Here is a 20,424-nt window from a genome sequence, read left to right on the forward strand (position 1 = left end):
AATTATAGAAATAACTAAGTATGACTTATTATACTAAATAAGCAAATAAATAATTATCACTTAAAACTAAAATTGTAAATAAATAATTACGTTTCATAAAACAAATACAAACTAACTATGTGTGTGTGTATTCTAGAAAGTATAAAATATACCTAAGATCCTTGTGGTCATTATGTATAATTTCTCCCTTTTTCTTGTTCATTTTACTTTATTGCACAGCTTTTATATATATATATAATATATATTCATATTATAAGAAGCATAAATTACACTTAAAGCTCCTAAAATATATGAGTAAGGTACTTATGTGTGTTTTCTCCTTACTTTCATGTCATTCTCACTCAGTCAGCACGCAACATCAGTATGCACAAAGAGCCAAAAAAATCAGATTATATATATATATATATATATATATTATTTTAATCTAAAGATATGTGTGATTGTGTGACTAAATACATATAAAAATATAGAATAATTAATAACAAATATCTAAAAGAATTTTAATATAGACTAACCAATGGTATTAACTAAGGATGAACATATTATCTTAATATAATTAGAAGATAGAAATGATTTTGAGAAAAGATCTTACTGTATTTTCTTTTTTTTCACAGATCTTCCACTTTCTCTCATTTCCTCCTCCCTCCTCACATGTTGCTTGCTATTTATAGGCAAAATTGAAAGTGATAATCATGCTCAAAACGAATGGACTTGAGAAAGTCACATCACCCTATACTCTTCTCTCTTTTTAGCTTACTTCACCAAAAATGTCTAGTCATCATTTTATTTTTTTTATTTTTTTATATTTGTCACATCACACACACTTTTTTTTCCTTTTGTTTTTATTTCCCTTTGTTTTTTTTCTTGTCACATCTTCTTTCTTTTATTTTGGTTCTTCTTTTTTTTTTAGAAAAAAATTGAGAATTAAATAATTAGTATCTTGCTTAGTATTTTGCAAATACAAGAGAACAAATAAATATTTCAAAACTCTTAAAGGAATCCTATATTTATTCTTTATGTATTTATTTATTTTATTATTATTACTACTTGCATATATTTTATTACATTATACCATATCTATTTATTTCTATAATCCTATATGTATGGGATTGTATTTGGAGAGAGAGTGTGTGTATTTATTATTTTTTTAAAAATGGTGTTACATAAACCATAAGGTTTGCACTAAGAGAGGAGAATTACATAAAAATGCCTTAGGTTTACATGTAAATCAATGTTGCCATCATACTACATATAATCCTTGCACCCAAAATTAGAATGCTTGCACTTAAAGCGAGAAGACTTGCACCCTAAGCCAAAAGACTTATACTTGAACTTTGACTTGGGTGTAAGGCTTTTAGCTTAAGGTGCAGGGCTTCTATCTTAAGGTGCAAAGCTTCTGGCTTAAGATGTAAGCATTCTGACTTAGGGTGCAAGCCTTCTGACTTAAGTGTAAGGGTTAAGTGTTGTGTGATGACTACATTGATTTATATATAATCTTTGGGAGTTTCATGTAATTTTGGATTGAGTGCATGGGTTTTGGCTAAGGTGCAAGGCTTCTGGTTTGGGTGCAAGGCTTTTTGGCTTACAGTGCAAGGCTTTTGGCTTTGGTATAAGGGTTCTAATTTAGGGTGCAATGGTTTTGCCTTATGTTATATTAATGATATTTACATGTAATCTATAGTCATTTTTATGTAATTCTTGGTGACTGACAGGGGTTTTCTTTCTATTTGATGGGTTGTAAATTGTTACTTAGTCATGCTTGAGATTTTTCTTCTGTTATTGACTTACATGTAATCTGTAGTTGTTTTCATGTAATTATTGGCAATTGACAGGGCCTTCCTTTCTTTATGATGGGTTTACATGTAATTTGTTAAAAATTACATGTAAATTATTATTCAACCATGCTCACGATTTTTCTCCCCTTATTGATTTACATGTAATCAGCAGTCATTTTCAAGTAATTCTTGGCTACTGATAGGGGCCTCCTTTCTGTGTGATAGATTTACATGTAATCTGTTAGAGATTATATGTAAATTGTTCCTCAGCCATACTCATGAATTTTTCCCCTTATTGATTCACACGGAATTAGTTGTATTTTTCATGTAATTATAGGGGGTAATCACAATGGGTTCTCTCCGTGTATTTTATTTACATATAATCCACAATATATTACATGCAATTGTCACATTAAAAGGTGAGAATTCAATAATTTTACATGAAAGACAACTGAATTTTTAATTTTATATATCACTATGAGCAACTAAAATATGAAAAAAAGAATAATAATTCCATTAGTTTTGGCATGTCATTGTGCAAAGTACAAACCAACAAAAAGATGAACAGCTAATATAGTTACAAGGATTAGAATTACAATAATGTTACAATGCTCCAAAAAAGAAAGGTCCACTATTTTTTGTTGTTATAAAGAATACCTTGTTAAGGACACAAAATTGATTAACACTACACAAAAAGCAAAACACAAGGTAAACTATATATATTTAGTGGCAAACACTGGGGCCACGTTATACATTTCCATGCAGAACACTATTTTTATACATCAACTAGCATTTTATAATTTCTGGTAATCACATCAATTAAGGTTATTTTTTCTCCTAATACAAATATTAAGATATTGAATGCTATCACTTTAGCTCAAGTTTGGACTTCTCCAGTGCTATCTTGGTTGCAAATTGCTCTGCTTCTATCTCTTGATTGAGTGTTCTTGCAATGCTTACTTGCTTTGCTGCAATATTTAAGCTTTCTTCAGCCTCCATCATACTTACAATGATCTCACCAAGATGAGTCTCCATCTTCTTGGTTTCCATCTTACAAGATGTTTGTTAGGATTCTACTCTTTAAAGCATCTCCTTAAGTTAAGGGACCTCCTTTCAAAGGGATTGACTATGCTGCTGAAATGCTTCAAGCAAAGCCTTGGTCTTGGTAAAGTTGTCATTGATGCCAAAAAGTATCAGCTTCTCCTCCTCATAATGTTGAATGTACTCTCCAAAAGAAAGGTCATTTTCAGCAAAATTTTGCACTTTAATTAAGGAAGATATAGAATTGATGAACTCCCAGACATGTTCTCAAAATTCTTTATAGTCAACTCATAAAGTTTTCAATTGATCAAAAGTATCATCTATAGCCTTTCTTTTGGACTTGTAATCAATAGGATTCATGGATTCAAGTTTAAGTAGAAAATCTTTCAAGGCATTTAATAAAATTTGTTTTTGCCTTTATGCTTAGGACCTTGGCTTTCTTTCACTAGCAAGTGATACATTAGTGCTAACAACATTTCTATATCCTCAGAAAAGCAACTAGTTGAAAGTGTCTCATGTTCACCAAGTTTGCTAATTATGAGCTAATTACATTCATTAGAAAGACCAACATGATTAATTTTTTGTGTAATAGAGATGATAGCATTAAAAGATGGGAAAACACCTGTAAATAGGAGATAAGGGGAGCTATGCTAAATAAATCCAAATGAAAAAGGACATGAACTTGTTAGGAAAATTGATCACATTATACTTACAACAACAACAAAAAAAAGCTTAGGTCGAGGGAGTTTTAAGTTTAGAGTTGGATGGAAGAATTCAAGCATACCTAACCAGCCCATTAGATAAGGATTTGCAATAGGCTTTGTAGAAAATAAAGGACAATGTGAATACAAACTCAAGGATATCTCTTCAAAAATCAAAATTGAAAGGACCTAATAAAAGAATTTAAAAAAAAAACCCCACCAAAAGATGCATCAACATTAGTAGATATTTGCATTTAAAACATTTTTTCTTCAAGCACAATAACCAAAAATTGTTGATAGATTAATTATTAATTGTGCTTTATCCTCAACAACTTCCCAAAATTCATGAAGTGTACTATAACTACTTGTTTGAAGAGAAGCAATGTTTGGTTTAACCAACAAAGCATCCTCCCACAAGTAGTAATTGCAAGCTACATGGTCCTGTTTGAAAATATATTCTTTTAATTACATAGAAGTGAATGATGTTATTGTGCATCAAACCTACAGAAGGGAGAATTCATTCAATAAATTATTATGAAGCAATATAAATTATTCACATAGCATACCCCTTCCATTGGGCAAGCAAATAAATAGTGATGCTCATTTTCACCAATGTTTGCTCCACTTAGGTCATTATTTGCTCCACTGTCGACTAACCACTAGCACTCTGAAGTAGCTCGAAACTCGTTTCTAAAGAGTCATCCATCACAAGTCATCTAATTAGGGCACCGTATGAAGAGATAGGGTTATCTTTCTTGAAGCTCATCGCTCACAACCACTCACAGCTCACATTGCTGTTGATAGTCTGTCAAAAACATCCCTCGTCGTCTTCTTTCGTTCAACTTGCACAAAGAATCCAAGCACAGAGTACTCTTCGTTTTCAAATTGCCTTGTTAAAACAAGGGCATTTTGGTCCAATTAGAATTTGTTAAATGAATAAAATAAAATATAAAGTCTGGTCCTTCAAAAACATTTGGTCCCTAGGACCAATTTTCTTTCCAACCTAGTCCTTTTCACCAATTCTTCCATAATAAAGTCATATTCTTGATTTTTATTTAAAGTTCTTCCAAAATAAAACCATGACTGCGATATTCCCATGGTGTCGGAACAGAGATGCAGGCCAGTAGTAGTTTATGGAATTAATGCAAAATTGGCACGTGCGTGTTTGATTCACTACTTAAAAAATTTTTAAAGTATGACAATCAATTAAAGTAACATTTGCATTGATGGATTTAGACTTGAGTGATGGATTTAAAATTTTTTATTTGAATAATTTAAAAAATGTTAAATGAAAAAAAAGAGATAAATTAAAGTTCAAAACAAAAATAAAAAATAAAAAATGATAAATTTATTTCTATTTTTTAATTGATATCAATGATAAAAATATAAAGAGAATAAAATATTTAAAATAATTATAATTTCAAATGATTGGAGTGTATAGAAAATTTAAAATTACAAAGAAATTATAATTTGAAATGAATTTGAATTTGAAGAAAATTTAATCTTATAAATTTTTATATATCTAAATTCAAAAAATTGGTTGAAATTTAAGGTTTCATTAATCCAAACACAGTAATTAGAATATCATAACTGTTTTTTCAGATTAGAATAATAAGTTTTTCATATTTCATAAAAAGTTCTGTGTAAGCATTTATAAATTGGTGTCAATGCATCGTTATCTCGTCCACTAGCTAACTTTACGATTGATGAACGATGAAAATTGAAAAGCAACGAGTGGTAGTGGCTCACTCGGGTGATTCGCAAGGTCTGAGAGCTTTTGGAACTTTCGGAAGTTTTTCATATTTTCTTAGATGAAGCTTCCATTCTGGGGAACTTTTGGAAGTTTTCACAAAGCAAAAGGCAAATAGGTAGTGGCTCACTCGGACGATTCGCAAGGTCTGGGAGTTGAGAACCCTGAAATTTTGGAGAAATGCGAGAAATCAAAAGAAGTCAGAAAGCCATCACTTCGATTAACGGCTTTTCGCCCAATCAAAGGTCTTCGCTATCAAACACCAGTCAGATGAATGGCTCTGCGCCCAATTGAAGGTCTTCGCTAACGATTTCTGCATTGTCGCACGAGATATCCACCAACAATACAGATTTTCATACGAGTTCCTTACAAGATCATTAGAGAAAAACAAATATGGGTTAGGGTCAAATTCACAGGTGTATATTTTACAGACAAATAAAAAAAAAAGGGTAACTTGAAAATTGGAGGAAACATAGCAAACTCACCTCAGCGTCGAACACAAGAAGGTCAAAGGACCTAAGACGCTTAGGATATCCATAATCCACCTCAAAATACTCACCTGGGTTTGTGCAGCTGTAGATTCGGTCTACCTTCGCTAGTATACCCCAATCACATTTACTTGGATTAGTGGAGGACAGTAGGTCGAAGTTAGTGTTCTCTGAAGCCACTAGTTGCCTTGACTTAAGTTAGCCAAACACGAACGGACACTGTAGATTTTAATGTACCTGAATCTCTCGCTTATTCCGACAGGTCCACCTAAATAGAGCGAAACCAAGAAGGGGTTCTTCAGCAAACACCGTGCACCCTGCAGACATGTCAAGCGGAAAGCAAGAATGAGGATATTTAAAAGTCTTCTCCAATCAAACACGATTCTAAACCCCAGCTCGAAGAAAATAAAGGATGGAAAATTACCAGGTGACAAAAGTAGGACACCTTCTTCAGACGGTAAATGTGAAGCCGGATGAGCACCACAACAGCGCACTGGACAACGTTTATCCTCTCTGAATTCAAATGAGCCGATGGACTCGGCTCCTCTGGTTTTCATTTAAGGTAAAAGCTTAATCTGATCTGTTCAAATTAAATTTGCATCATTTAAATTTAATTTTTTTATTTTTTATTTATATTTTTAAAATAAAAAATATATAAAATTGTAAATTTTTAATAAATGTATTTATCAATTTGACAGTTCAAATTTAATATAGATGATCTAAAATTAATATTAAATTTTTTTAATAAATTTATTATTTTGTTCAAAATATATTTATATTGTTCAGAATATATAATTAATTTAAATTTTTTATATTAAATTTGGAGCGTTTATATTAAATATAAACTATCAGATTGATTAATATATTTATTAAAAAAATTTTATAATTTTTATATTTTTTTAATTTATAAATATAAATAAAAAATAAAAATAAAATTATTAAATATGAACCGTTTAAATTAAATTTAAACAGTTTAGATTTTTATCTTCTTCAAAAGAGTGGGAGAGGAGGTTTTATTCAAAGGAGGGAAGCCAACTCTTGAGTAGAGTTAGTAAACGGGCGGGCCTAGCCCATATGGGCTCGGCCCTTATGGGCCTAGGTCCTAAAGCCCGGTTACCTTAATTTTATCCTAAAATTGAAATTCGGCCCTTATTCAAAGGGCTCAAGACCGGGCTCATAAGTCCTGATAGGAATAAAATGAAATTCAACATTAAAATTTACTTAGAATATTTTAAAATTTAACATACACCCAACTAAAGTCTCACATAATCTAAAAAATAAACAAAAAATTTAAAAGTCCAAATAAGATGAAGGCAAACATCATCATCAATCCTAATCAAGATCTCCCTCATCTTCATCCACAAATAAAATATTGGAACCTTCAGATGTAGGTCCACTCATGGAAGATAGAGGCGGAGACTCAATATCAACTATTTCTACAGCTTCTTCATCATCACCTACAATAATTAGCAATTAAATTGTGTCATTATGAAATATATATCTATATATATATATCACAAGATAAAAGATAAAAATTATCATAAAATGGCACAAAACCATTCAACCAATTGGGGGTACAAATCAATGCTTGCACATTATCTGGAAGGAGGCGGCAACGATACTTTGTGAGAACATGGGAGCCGATGCTAAATGTCGATTCACTAGCTATTATAGTGATCGGAATACTTAGAACATCACATGCCATCCTTGAAAGATTGGAAAATCGTTGTTGATTAGTCTTCCACTAATGCAACATATCTAACTCTGGAAACTGGTGACCATCAAGGGAAGCTTCTTCCAAATAATAATTTAATTCAGATTTTCTAATGGAAGAAGTATCTCTACTCTTGAAATTAAGGAAGTTCTACATATAAAAAAAATCCAAGTGTATCAAATAAGAAATTATAATTTATATACTAACAACAATGAGATAAAAACTTACACCATAAGCTTGAGTCCAACACATGGTTGGTTCCCTCTTCTTCTCTAACATCCTTCCACTAGTGCTTGAGCTTGGTTGACTTTGTGTTGGAGTTGAACTTAGTATAAGATTAATGGAAGATCTACCCATTTATTTATATTGATCAAACATACAATACAACTTCTGCTTGATATTATCAACTTTTATGAAGTAATTTACAGGATCAATTAGTGAGTAAAAATACTTAATCACTTCAAGCTTTGCTCGTGGATCAAAAATACTTCCAATAGAAAGGATTACACTATAGTCACTCCAATACTTGTCAAATTTCTCCTTCATTCTAACTGCCATACTAGAAATTACAGGATCACGATTGCTAGTAGCTTCATTCAACAAAATCTCAATTTTTGAGGTAGGATAGGATGTGCCAAAAATCAAAGTTGTAATAATTGTAAATGGCTGTAAGAAAGTGCACATTTCCTTTGCTCTCCTCCATTCTTCATTTGACAAGTAATGTTTAAAGCTAGTGTCACGACAAGACATGCAAACAAAAGCTCTTTTATATCTTATTTCACTTTCAAGCATATCATAAGTGGAATTCCATCTAGTAGGCACATCTAATAGCAATCCTATTGAGGTATCAATACCTCCAACTTGCTGAATACATTTCCTGAAAGTTTTCATCTTGGACTCTGACATCTTGACATACTTAATGCTTTCTTGAATTTTATTTATTGCAATATTTGTTACCTTCAAACCTTCTTGAACTATCAAGTTCAAGATATGTGCACAACATCTCACATGAAAAAATTTCCCATCACAAATCAAATTGTTTTGCAAAACTAACTTCTTTTTCAAGATTTCAGCCATACAATCATTTGCAGATGCATTGTCTAAAGTAATTGTAAAAACTTTCTTTTCAATCCCCCATTCATACAAGCACTCAAAAACTTTGCTAGCCAATTCATGTCCAGAATGTGGAGGCTCCATCTTACAAAAAGAAAGTATTCTACTATTAAGTTTTCAATTTTAATCTACAAAATGTGCCGTCAAGCAAATATAACCTTCAGATGTTACAACAGTCTAACAATCAGAGGTCAAACATATTTTACTAGGACTCTTTGACAAAATCACTTTCAACTTCTCTTTCTGTAACTCATAAAATCTCCTAACATCTAACATAGTAGTTTTTCTACTCATAACCTTAATATTAGGATTACATTCCTTAAGCAACTGCCTTAAAAGAGGAAATTCAATAAAAGAATATGGCAAATCATGTTCAATAATCAACATCCCTACCAATTCCCGAATACACGGATTATTGATTTGTCTAGGTCTAACATTGCCTTCATTATCTAACATCATCAAGCCTATGTTATGAAACTTTGGAAGAGCCACACACTGTTTAATATGTCGACTTAGATGTGAAGTACCATGATTTCCACCACATGCTAACAAAGTACCACAACCATTACACTTTGCCTTTATTGCTCCTTCTTCATTAACCACTTTAAAAAAAAGATTTCCAAACATCTGAGGTACAACTTTTAGCTTTCTTAGGTGGTTTCATGTTGAATGTAGTAAATTGGGAGGGAGTTGATTCTCTATTACTTTCCTCCTCAACTAACTTCTTATTAGTTTCACTACTCTTGGCATTAGATGACGACATACTGCAAACAAACATAAGTCATATAATCAAGAAATCAAGGACAGTCGACAAAACATTAACTAGGAATTCAAAGACAGAGCTATAACCAGGAATTATTACAACATAACCTGCCTAGGCACATTTGAAGTTATTACACATTAATTAGGAATTACAACATAATCGCCAGGCATATAATCAAGAAATCGAGAGAGACCGTTAACCAGATAGAAACTGAGATAGAAGCAGATTCGAAAAAAAATAGTTTGCAGACAGATAGAAACCGAGGCATGCAGCAAACTAAATGAAGCTATTCTTTCAAGTTGAAATCAAGAATCAGAAGTAGATCTGAATCAAAATCAATGTTGAAATCGTACAACAGCATTCATGAATTAGAATCAGAAGCTGAAATCAAAATAGAGGCAAACCTGAAATTGAGAATCAAAAGCGAAAATTTGAGAATCGAAGGCCACACTGCCAAGGTCGAGAAGTGAAAACTTGAGAAGAGATAAACCAAAGGGTTAAGAAGTAGAGACTTAGACGGTCGATTGACGATGGCTCGAGGAGGAGAGACTGAGAGAAGAGAGAAATTTGAGATCAAGAGTAGAGTGAGCGTGAGGCTGTGAGCGTAGAATACCAAGTCCTAAGAATCTTGATTCAAGAGTTGAGACCGAAAGAGGGAGAGGGCGTCTGAGACTTGGAGCTTGCCGGTTGATCTGCTGTTTGTGTGAGCGTAAGGCCATAAGCGTGATTGCGTGAGACGGTGAGAGACTGAGAGCAATTTTCACACTGTGAGTCTAAGCTGAGGGTTTTCATTTTCTCTAATGACTGTGTCCGTGACTCCGTGTGCTATGCCTGTGCAGTGCGTTTTGAGAGAGGTAAGGGAAAAAAAATTAAAACGGGCTTCACGGGCCGCCCGAGCCCGAGCCCATTTTTTAAGGGCTTAAAAGGGCTGGCTTCAAAGCCCGGTTACCTCAAAAAATGTCAAATTTTCAAATCCGAACCCTTATTAAAATGGGTTTAAATGGGCAGCCCGTCAATCCGGCCCTTATTCTCGACTCTACTTCTGAGCCATAAGGGAGAATGCATTATCTATGGGGCAGGAATACCAAGTTTTTTAGCTTTGAGATGACAACCACATGACCATTGGGTTTTGGCCATAGCCACCGGCATCTCAATTTTCATCCACAGAACCCATACTTCCTTGGTTGGAAAGGAAGGATTCACGCAGCCAATGAGAAGCTTTCATCTTGTACATGAAACCATGTGACTTGAAATTTGTTTTTTATTGCTTTGATCTCACCTCCGTGCAGCGCATCACGGAGCCATAGGTGAGCCGGCACTGTTCATCGGGAGTAGTTTTGTTGTTCATCCGGGGTATTTTTGTTGTATAAATTTAGGTGATATATTGATATTAAAAATATTATAGACTTGTATTCCTTCATTTAAAAATACAAATTATTTTTAATCAAATCTCATCTTTAATTAAAAATATCCTATAATAAATATTAAGTCATTTATCAAAAGGGCATTTTAAAAAAAAACAATAATTATAACTCAAAAAATTTAAAAATATCTTATATTTTTTAATATTTAACTCTTTAAAAAATACCTTACATTTTTTTAAGGAAGTAAGTTTTTCTTTTCTTTTGCCAACTTTATAGTCTATAGACTTGTATTACATGCACCACCATAAAAATATTTATAAAAGCCGACCTATATTTGATTTATACAGCGTCTACAAATACACACGGAACTGGCCATTCATTAATTTCTTAAATTCATTTATGATAAAAAGTTGAAGTTTACATTTTTTAACATGTTCATGGAACAGTTTTAAAAAAAATAAAATTTATATTTTTTGCCATATAAATAATAAATAGGTATTGAAATATACATACTCCATAGAAAAATATGATTAGAATTCTCTATCCCGTAGAAAAATAACTAATAAAATAAATTGAATCTGCTTGCAGACGATCTTGACCTGGATATCCGCTGTGTCTTGTCTATTGTTGTATTTAGTCGAATCAAAGGCTGAGTCATTCTCCTGGATAACCAAAAAAAAAAAAAACAGAGAGAGAGTCTGAATTATGCTTTAATTACGTTGAACATAAAGAAATTGTGTTGATGGAAATATTCTTTTAAATCCAGGGACAAAGAAGAAAGGTTCATTTAAAGAGCAAACACAAATGGGCTTAATTTGTTTATATGGGCCAGAACTTGATCCGAAAGAAATAACACTTGCTGGGCTGAAATGCGATTAAATTAGGATTTGAATTTAATGAATATCTTGCATACACTGACTTAATGAGTATATTAATTATAATTATTAAATTTCATTAATACGAAAAAATTATTAATAAATATTTTTCTTTAAAAACTTAAAACAATCAACACGACATGAGTACTCCTTATTTATGATATCTCCTTAAAAAATTTCAGATTTTATATATTTTTAATTTTAATATTATATGACAAAATCATTCATAACCGTTTGATTAAGCGAAATCATTGTCGATTAAATCAATTTATTGTTATCGTGTCACATGATATATTTATTAAGCTAATGGTTTTGATCCACATCATATTTGGGCAACACGTAACAAGATTGAAAGCCAGGCCCAGTTTATACTTATCTAATTTCCGATACTGCCTTCAACTTCCTGCTTTCAATTCTCAAAGCCTGCAGCCTGGTGTAAGTCAGTTTTTCCATGTGACTATTACTCACGTGTGATTATATTTATGCTGATGTGTACATGTTCGGTAGTGTGGTTATTCAGGGTCTCAGTGCTCAGCACCAAAACACTGTCATTTGACAACGTTAAATTTTCTTTTTGTTTTTTTTAACCACAAATTCATTATAATAATAAATAAATATTATAAAATTATTATTTTAATATTTAATAAATAAATAAATATTAAGATGTTAAAATTGGACCTAAATAGTTAAACTCACTAAAATTTGACTTGAACAGTTCATAGATAAATTTTGGTCTAGACAATTTAGAACTGCACTAAAAAAAATTAGAATTGTAACTATAAATTTTTTTTATTTTATTGATTTTGCACAATTTTCTATCTATGAGAGGTAATGCCATTTAAGATATGGTCGGGTATTAAATATAAGTATTTTTTAACAGGAATTCAAACATGGATTTGTTATAGTGTAAGAAACTAACTCATTTTATTTGACTCAACCCTTATTTTAAACCCTTCAGATCATTTTTAAATTTTTTTTACTATAGTTCTAAACTGTTCAAACTAATATTTTTATTTAAACTATTCAGGTTTAATTTTAACATCTTAATATTTATTTATTTATTAATATTAAAATAATAATTTTATAATATTTATTTATTATTATTATAATGAATTTGTAGTTTAAAAAAAAAAATTAACACTGCCAAACGGCCGTGTTTTGGTGCTGAGCACCATCCGAAACCAAATCCGGTGATCCAGTTGTGCCAGCTTGTATTGCCCTTGGCTATAAATACATGGTCTCCTGCTCAGCGGACAACTTGAACCATTGAGTAATAGACTTTAGCAATTATGCTTGATCTTTTGGACGGTTGTGCTTGGTTTGTCCTTACAAAGAGGATAATAGTCACCATTATTGACAGAATTTTTAACAACAATTATTTTAAAATTTTAATATGATTTATTAAGGAGAAGTAGAAAAACAAAAACAAAAAAAATGAAAAGTAAATTTTCAATATTAATTATTTATCCAATGTTAAAAATTACTTTCATTATTGATTATATAACTAATCGATGTTGAAAATTCACAAAAAAACAATTGAGTTTTTTTTTAAAAAGATATTTTTAACAACAATTATTTAAAACTCATTGTTAAAAATATTTTTAACCATTGTTATTCTATGGATAACTATTGTGAAAAGTCATTTTCAACAATAATGTTTTTATAATAATCATTGTTAAAAGGTTTTTAACAATGGTTTTCGAACAACCATTGTTAAAAGTTTATTTTTAAAAAAATTATTCTTTTTCTATACATTTAGAACTTAAAACCTATAAATTATATAAATTATACAATAAGTATAAATAGCCAACTAGTAGAACCACAATCACTATATAACAAGTTACAACAATACCATATATTTGTTCAACTATAAAAAAAATGTGAAATTTTGTTCAACCTCACGTTGAAACCTATACGTGACAATATGGGGTGAAGACAAAGGGTGACAAGAAGCCATGACCCCTCATAACTTTTTAATTTTTTTTAGTGAAATATAGGAGTTATATATTTTTGGCTCCCTCTGTATTATAAAAGTCTTATGACACTAAATCAGATTCTCATTTCAATTTTAAATACAATCTTTTATACATGTATAATGCAATTATTTAGTAAACTAAAGATATAATTGCCATGGTATCTACTTATTTTAAAAAATATGATACTACATATACCCTTGAAGCATTAATTTCGTTTGATTTTTTTTCATTTTATATTTAATAAAACAATTATGAAAATTATTACCAACAAATTTTGTCAAGCACTACAATAAAAATCATAAGATATATTAAATGTTATTTTCTTGATATCTACTACTCCCTTCATTCAAAAATGTAAGGCATTTTTTTAGGAGTTAGATGTTCAAAAATGTAAGGCATTTTTAGTATTTCGGGGTATAATTATTGTCTTTTTTCTACAAGTGCCCCCATTGATAATAATTTTATATTTATTATAGGAGTTAATAGGATTATATGGGGGTGAGATTTTGTTAAAAATGCCTTATATTTTTGAACAGAGGAAGTATAAAATTACTTTTTTAATAGTTAAAATTTTTTATAATTTTATAAATTTACCATCCAAATTTATTTTGAATAGTTCAAATTTAAGAATTTAACTTACAAATTTTATTAAAGTACCAGTTAGGATATTATTTTTATTTTTATTATTATATTCATAAAAATAAAAGTTGTAAAAAATTAATATTAAATCTAAATAATTTAGGGTATATTTGGATGGTCATTTTATAAAAATTATAAAAAAATTAATATTAAATTAGATTGTCGAAAATAAATTTTCACTATACCAATTGACAATAATCTATTTATTAAAAATTATAAAATAAAAATTTAAAAATTTAAAAAAATTAAATTTAGAATGTCTAAATCTTTATTATAATGACAAGCACCGAGCACCAAAGGAGGACCCTTGTCCTAATGTTCCACGATAGGATCCATGTCTTGTCTGGCTGGCAAGCCATAGCCCCAGGCCTACTTTCTAAAGTTATATTCCCCTTAATAATTCTTAATTCATTCATAGTGCTGAAAACAAAAGAGAATAATTATTAATTTAACGTTCCTTTTATAAAATCATCATGCCCTTTTTGATTGTGTTTGTAGTGAACAACAAATATCAAGCATGGTAGAGATGTTGAGTTTCAATTAATAACAAAAAGGTCTCGAGCTCTTTTATCCTAGTTCACTCAAATGTAAAAGATACACAATGCTTGGTAGAACAAGTGTTTTTTTGATTTTTATTGAAATGTGAAAAAGGTTACAAGTCTAAATTGAAAGCAAAAACTAGCTGATAAAACTAAAAGCTACAGGTGCAAAATGCAAGTCTTTAGTTGAGTGTTGATTGTCTTTCTTCTGTGTCTTCGTATTATATTTATAGTGTCAAAGTGGTGGTAGTTATTCCCTTAAGACCTAGAACGTTTTGTCAAAGAATTAGGGATCCCGCGGACTTGTAGCATGGTCTTTATTTTGAGTTTTCCATTTTTGGTAATCAGCCCATCTCACTAAGATACTTGGACACAATGTTTGTAGATTCTGTAATCACTTGGGATTATGTCTTTATGTGCCAACGATCCAATATTTGTAACTGGCAGGATTTCGGCATGTTTATTCCATCGTGGCCTTCTATTGAGCTTGGGACTAGCCCTTTTGTTCAGATTAAGCCTGACTCTTCAGTCACTCAATCCAACTAGCTTTGTGACCTATTTGAGCGATGTTTCATATTTTATCCCAAACAATGCCCCCTGCATGCTAGTGGCTGATAACATAAGCCATGTGGCATGTTTGAAAAAAAAATAAAATATCGCTTCGTCTCTAAGCGCCCTTTGTTAATATAAACTTATTTCCATTTCTGGTCACTTCTCTTGCCCTTTTTTCCATTTCTTGATATTCAAGCTTTTGCATCCCTTGCTTCAATCTCCAATTTCCCTTTTACTCACAAATGGCTTCCTCCGCTGCTATCGCTGCTTCTATTGTTGCTCTATCTACCACATCTACTGAGAGTCTGCCTGACTCCCTGGCCACCATTCAACATCCTGTCGCTTCACTGGGAGGACTGATGATGGTATGTATCTAATTGCTAAAAATCCCTATCTCCCCCAGACTAGGTCCTCATTTTGATATTTCTCTATTTTCATTATAGGAGGATTCCTCGTTCCATGATTTTGTTGCTTTTTGGTAAGCTCTTCACTTTTTGTTTGGCCCTTCTATTTTATTAGGGATAAAAATACTGACTATTCATTATTTTTTTAGTATTTCTCCCTGGAGTTTCTAAATCTCCAATAAAAGTGACATCAGGTATTTGACCCTTTCTCTTGACTTGTTCGAAGTAACTGCCTTACCCAGCTAAATCCATGGCCACTTACCTCAGTTCGTAACTTAATTCTAGCTTGGACAAATTCACCCTTTCTAGAGTCATCTTGTTGGAAGCTTTAGAATTGGCCCCGATCTCCTCACACTTGTGTCAACTGGGTGAAACGTTTTGAAGCAATTTCATGAGTAATAGTGAAGGGAAATGGGTCTTTATGATTTCATTCAAATTTCTCTGGCCAACATTGACATTCTGATTAGCCTCTTGATGGCCCTTCTCAATTTTTGGGCACTAGGTTGTAACGCCTTTATCTTCGAGTTAAGTCCCATGTTAATAATATTATAGGACATCTTCATGTGCCTGAGGCTGCCAATCATCAGGGAAAAGAATTTCTAAGCGATCCTTGAGGAGCATGACTCCTATGTTACCCTCCATACCGATCTGGAGAACAAAATTAGGGGCATTGGCTCCTATACGAAGATCATAGAGTTGTTCTCCAAGAAGCCAGCTGACGAGCCCGTCACCCCTACGAAGCACCTAGTTTTCATTTAGATCCTGTAGAGCCAATGTATCCCGAGGGAAAGGGAGCTCGTGAAACTATACCTATAGATCACCTAGTCCCTCCACTATGGCAACTAAATAGCCCTAGGGACTATGTTTTTATGCCATCTATATGACGGCATAAGGGAATCCCTAATGAAGAAGCCTTTCAATAACTTCGATGGACCTATCTAGTTTCTGAAGATGTGGACGACCATATACTTCCCTCTACTCTAGGGGAACCTTTCCCCAAAGATTCCCATACCAACTACCCCTTCATTTGTCTCTCAGGTGGTTATCCTCTGATTCAGTCAAAGAACTTTTTTTGAGTTTTTCAATCAGCAGAGCTAGTCCTTATAAAGGTCTTTGAAGCCATTTAACATTCTAGACTGCCACCTCCCCACCTGGTACAAACATCTAGTAGATTGAAAGAATAAGCCCACTTCCTGTTAAGGGATGAGGTCTTCCTCTTAACCACCACTCCTAAGAAGATGTGGCTACCATACACCGACTCCTCCTCTAAATCTCTAAAGGTCTATTTGGAATCTTATCACCCCCAATTGGTAGTGGATCAATTTAGGTTGAGCCAGTGTATCCTTCAGGGGTTGTCCCATCAAATTAGCATGGAGCTATTAGACCAGGAAGCTATCAACCAAATAGCCATTCCACACACTGCTTAAAAGCAGTGTAAGGTAGAACTTATAGATAGGGATGCCTGCCTCTATTTTAATAAATGGTGGCCCCAGCACTTTAGGCTCATAATAAGGAGCCATACCAGTAAGTATTGTTTCTTGTGTTCATTCTTTTTTACCTTTAAACATAGTCTAACCTATTTTGACTATTTTGTAGGCCGTGATTAGATACAATCACATGTACTAATAAACTTCTTGAGGGAAAACCCCCTGCTTCGAAGACCCAAACGGCTCCCTTATTGAGGACCATCATTTAAGGGATGGAGAAGGATGCTGCATCCTCTCACGTCTCAGCCCTAAAAAAGCTTGAGGATAAGAAGAGTCACTCTTTAAGTCACCCAAACAAAGGAGATGGACCTGATAACAGGAAGCAGGCTCTGTCTCTTTTGCCTGACTCTAAGAGGAGAAAGAAGACAACACCTCTTGTCAATAACTAACCTTCCTCTATTCCTTCTCCTACCGGACCTACTCCCTAGAAGGGAAGGCACATGCACAAGTGCCAGCAGACTCTTTCAATATAATCTAACGATGGTAGGGTGAGTCCCCTTTATCATAGAGGGGTGGAAGCTTAGATCTCAGACCTCCTGGTGATTACTTCTACTACCACATCTGAGCCCATGCCGGAGACTCAGGTGGTCATCTCTTCTGCCTCTACTATCCCTTCAATAACTCTGGATTCCTAGGGGGTTACCTCTACTATAATCCTTGAGTCAATCCTTGAGGTTCCATTAGAGTTTGCTCGGGATATGGCCTGAGAGGTGATGGAAAACATAAAATACCTTGAGGTTGCCACTGAGGTTTGAGAAGCCATATCTGCTATGGCCCTAGATGGTACTAGTGACCTAGAAAGCCTCAAGGCTGCTATTGGTTAGGAGGACGTTTCCATTGCAACCCTGAGTGGTGAGTTGGGACTTGGGGCTGATAAAGTTTAGGAGATTGCCTCTATTAAGGCCCCAAAGGTGGTTTCTCCCATCAACTCGGTGCCTCCCATTAGCTTGATGCCTCCCTTTATCTCGACGGGTACCATTGTAGTTGAGGAATCTAAAAGGTCCTTAGAAGGTCTCAGGCAGCGACTATCATCAATCCTATAACTATTGGCATTTTAACTCTGGAGAACACGATAGTTGCTTTGGCCTCCACTCAAGGTGTCTTAATGCAGTGCTAGACTGATTCCTTTACACCTGTGGGCCATATAGAAAAGGCCCTAAGATCTGTTGCATAATCTGCTCGTACCCCCCAGTCCACGGGAAAGGACAAAGCACTCATAGACCTGAGTCAAGTATCAGCCTGTTATGCTCTTTTCTTCTGTCTATTTTCCTTATATTCTCATTACTAACGTGCTTCTCCTTTTTTTAGCTTGCTTGAATAGAGGCAGTCCCTACTAACATCCTCCTAGCCCGCATCTGCATCTTTGAAATGGACGTGGTGTTTGATACTTAGAGGGTCATTTAGTTTCAACTTAGTCGAGACTCACTCTTGATTCTTGAACATATTTACAAGGAGATGATTTGGGCCCTTGAGGTTATGGATAAAGTAGTCTTTATGCCTGAGCTGGTATTCATCTGCACCCAAGTCTCAGTATGTTATGGCATCATCAACCACTGTCGCAAGGAGCTCTAACTCCTTTTAAACTACCTAACAAATAATTAGTCTATAAGGGATGAGTACCTTGCTACCAAGACCCGGACGACTGCTGCCAATGATTAGGTCTAGGAGATCGCTCCTTGCATGGATCATTTTCATGCACTATGGGCTGAGGTGGCTGATTTAAGGCGTCAGCTAGCAATTGTTAAAGAAGAGCTAGCATGGGTTGAGGTTGAAGAGGGTCTCACAAAGTCTGAGCTAGAGGTTATGAATAAAGCCTTAGATCATACACGGGCTATCTGTAACATCCAAAAAATTTTAACGCAGATTTATTAATTTAATTAGGGTAGTTAGTGAGTTAATGAGGTGTGTGGCTAGAAAGGCTTAACTTTTATGATTTTTTCCTTAGAAGTGGGTTGAATCGATGGCGGGCCACCCGGGCAAGGAAAGAGAATGAAAAAGTGAAGAGTTGTGTTCTGTGCCACACGCCATGGCATGTGGTTGGTTCGCGAGGTGCACGGACACAATTTAAACGTAATGGGCTCCTTTATGCCATGCGCTATGGTGGAAGGCAGCGTGCGCTACAACGCACGATAAAAAATAAAATAAATTAGCTCGTGAGCTACGTGAAAATAGAAGAGAAAATGAGGAGGGAAACGAAGAGCTCAATTTTAGCTCTGCTAGAACATGACTTTTAGTCCTATTATTGATAGATTGAAGCTCCCAAACACCCAAGGTAAGATCATGGTGCCTTCTTCTTCCTTTCTCTCCCTTATTTATGATTATTTATGGTAGGGTTTGAGTTGGGAGATGGATTTTTGGTCTATAAGAGTATGGGTCCAATTCCATTGGTGAAAATGAGGTTAATGGGAGTGATTTAATGTATTAGAACACCACATTGATGATCTTGGAAGTGGTTGGTCTATGGGAGCATTGAATGTCTGAAAATTAGTATTTATGAGGTAGTTGGGAGAGGTTAATGTGCATTAATGATGGTTTGAGGTATTATTAATGATAATGTGCATTAATGAAATCTAATGAGCCTATTTGGTATGAATGGATAATGATTATGAGTTGGTAAAATAGCGTATGAGGAGTTTTATGTTGATAAAGCTTAAAGAGCTAGATGATGATGATATCCTTGTGATTTGGTTGTAGTGAGGTTCGTCTTGGCACCTTTCGAGCTTGTTAAAGCTTTGGAAAGTTGAAATAGTGAGGGGTAAAACTTTGACCTCTCAAAGGTTTAAGGTAACAAGAGGAAACTTAATTTTTATAGTTGTATGTTAACTGCATTGTGAAATGTGATTTATGGTTAATTTAATGATGCATGTGAAACAGTTTCTTTGAAAGAAAACCTTGATTTTTTTTCGCTCTTGATGTTTTATGAAATTAATTGTGAATTATGAAGAGGGGTGGAGAATTGTGATGAAATATGTGTTAAAGTGTAGAGCATTTGTATTATGTGAGTTCATGTGTTGAGAAAAGATTGTTAAAATACATATTATGTATTAAATGTACATAGCATGATCATTGGCGGGAGTTCACCTAAGGAGAGAGTAGATTGGTTGAAATTCAAGTGGTATTAGCAATGACCGCTGGAATCAAGAACTAGCCTTGGTACCGACCGTTGGAATCAGGAGGTAGCCCTTGTCCCATGGTTGTTCCGGGACTGTCCTACTTATTCTATAAGGGACTTGAACCAAACTA

General features: G+C 33.5%; 2 protein-coding genes and 1 long non-coding RNA gene across 3 annotated transcripts in view; 1 reads left to right on the plus strand and 2 right to left on the minus strand.

Annotated features, from left to right (window-relative positions):
- Positions 1-5,301: 5,301 nt before the first annotated feature.
- Positions 5,302-6,311, minus strand: LOC129315007 (uncharacterized). Its single transcript, XR_008594360.1, has 3 exons — positions 6,180-6,311; positions 5,753-6,072; positions 5,302-5,632 (listed from the first exon to the last, which is right to left on the minus strand). It is a non-coding gene; the product is annotated as an uncharacterized LOC129315007 (long non-coding RNA).
- A 776-nt stretch (positions 6,312-7,087) lies between these two features.
- LOC129316447 (zinc finger BED domain-containing protein RICESLEEPER 2-like) lies at positions 7,088-8,666 on the minus strand. The gene is made up of 2 exons (XM_054960874.1): positions 7,850-8,666; positions 7,088-7,212 (listed from the first exon to the last, which is right to left on the minus strand). Exons 1-2 carry the CDS (start codon positions 8,664-8,666, stop codon positions 7,088-7,090), a joined length of 942 nt encoding a protein of 313 aa, XP_054816849.1.
- Positions 8,667-15,532: 6,866 nt separating this feature from the next.
- LOC129316448 (uncharacterized) overlaps positions 15,533-20,424 on the plus strand; it is a 30,752-nt gene continuing 25,860 nt past the window's right edge. The window contains exon 1 of the mRNA XM_054960876.1: positions 15,533-15,655. Within this exon, the coding sequence (XP_054816851.1) occupies positions 15,533-15,655 (123 nt within the window). The remainder of the gene's footprint in view (positions 15,656-20,424) is intronic.

Source organism: Prosopis cineraria, unplaced genomic scaffold, assembly GCF_029017545.1.
Source record: "Prosopis cineraria cultivar Desert tree isolate PC_DT_omini unplaced genomic scaffold, ASM2901754v1 PC7, whole genome shotgun sequence".
NCBI classification, from domain to species: Eukaryota; Viridiplantae; Streptophyta; class Magnoliopsida; order Fabales; family Fabaceae; genus Prosopis; species Prosopis cineraria.

Bases quoted from the DNA above. Each gene is read 5' to 3' on its own strand.
- LOC129316447 (XM_054960874.1), bottom strand. From the start codon at position 8,666: ATGGAGCCTCCACATTCTGGACATGAATTGGCTAGCAAAGTTTTTGAG. The intron at 7,213-7,849 runs GTATGTTTGATC...TAATTATTGTAG, and splicing joins TATCAAGCAGAAGTTGTATT to GTGATGATGAAGAAGCTGTA.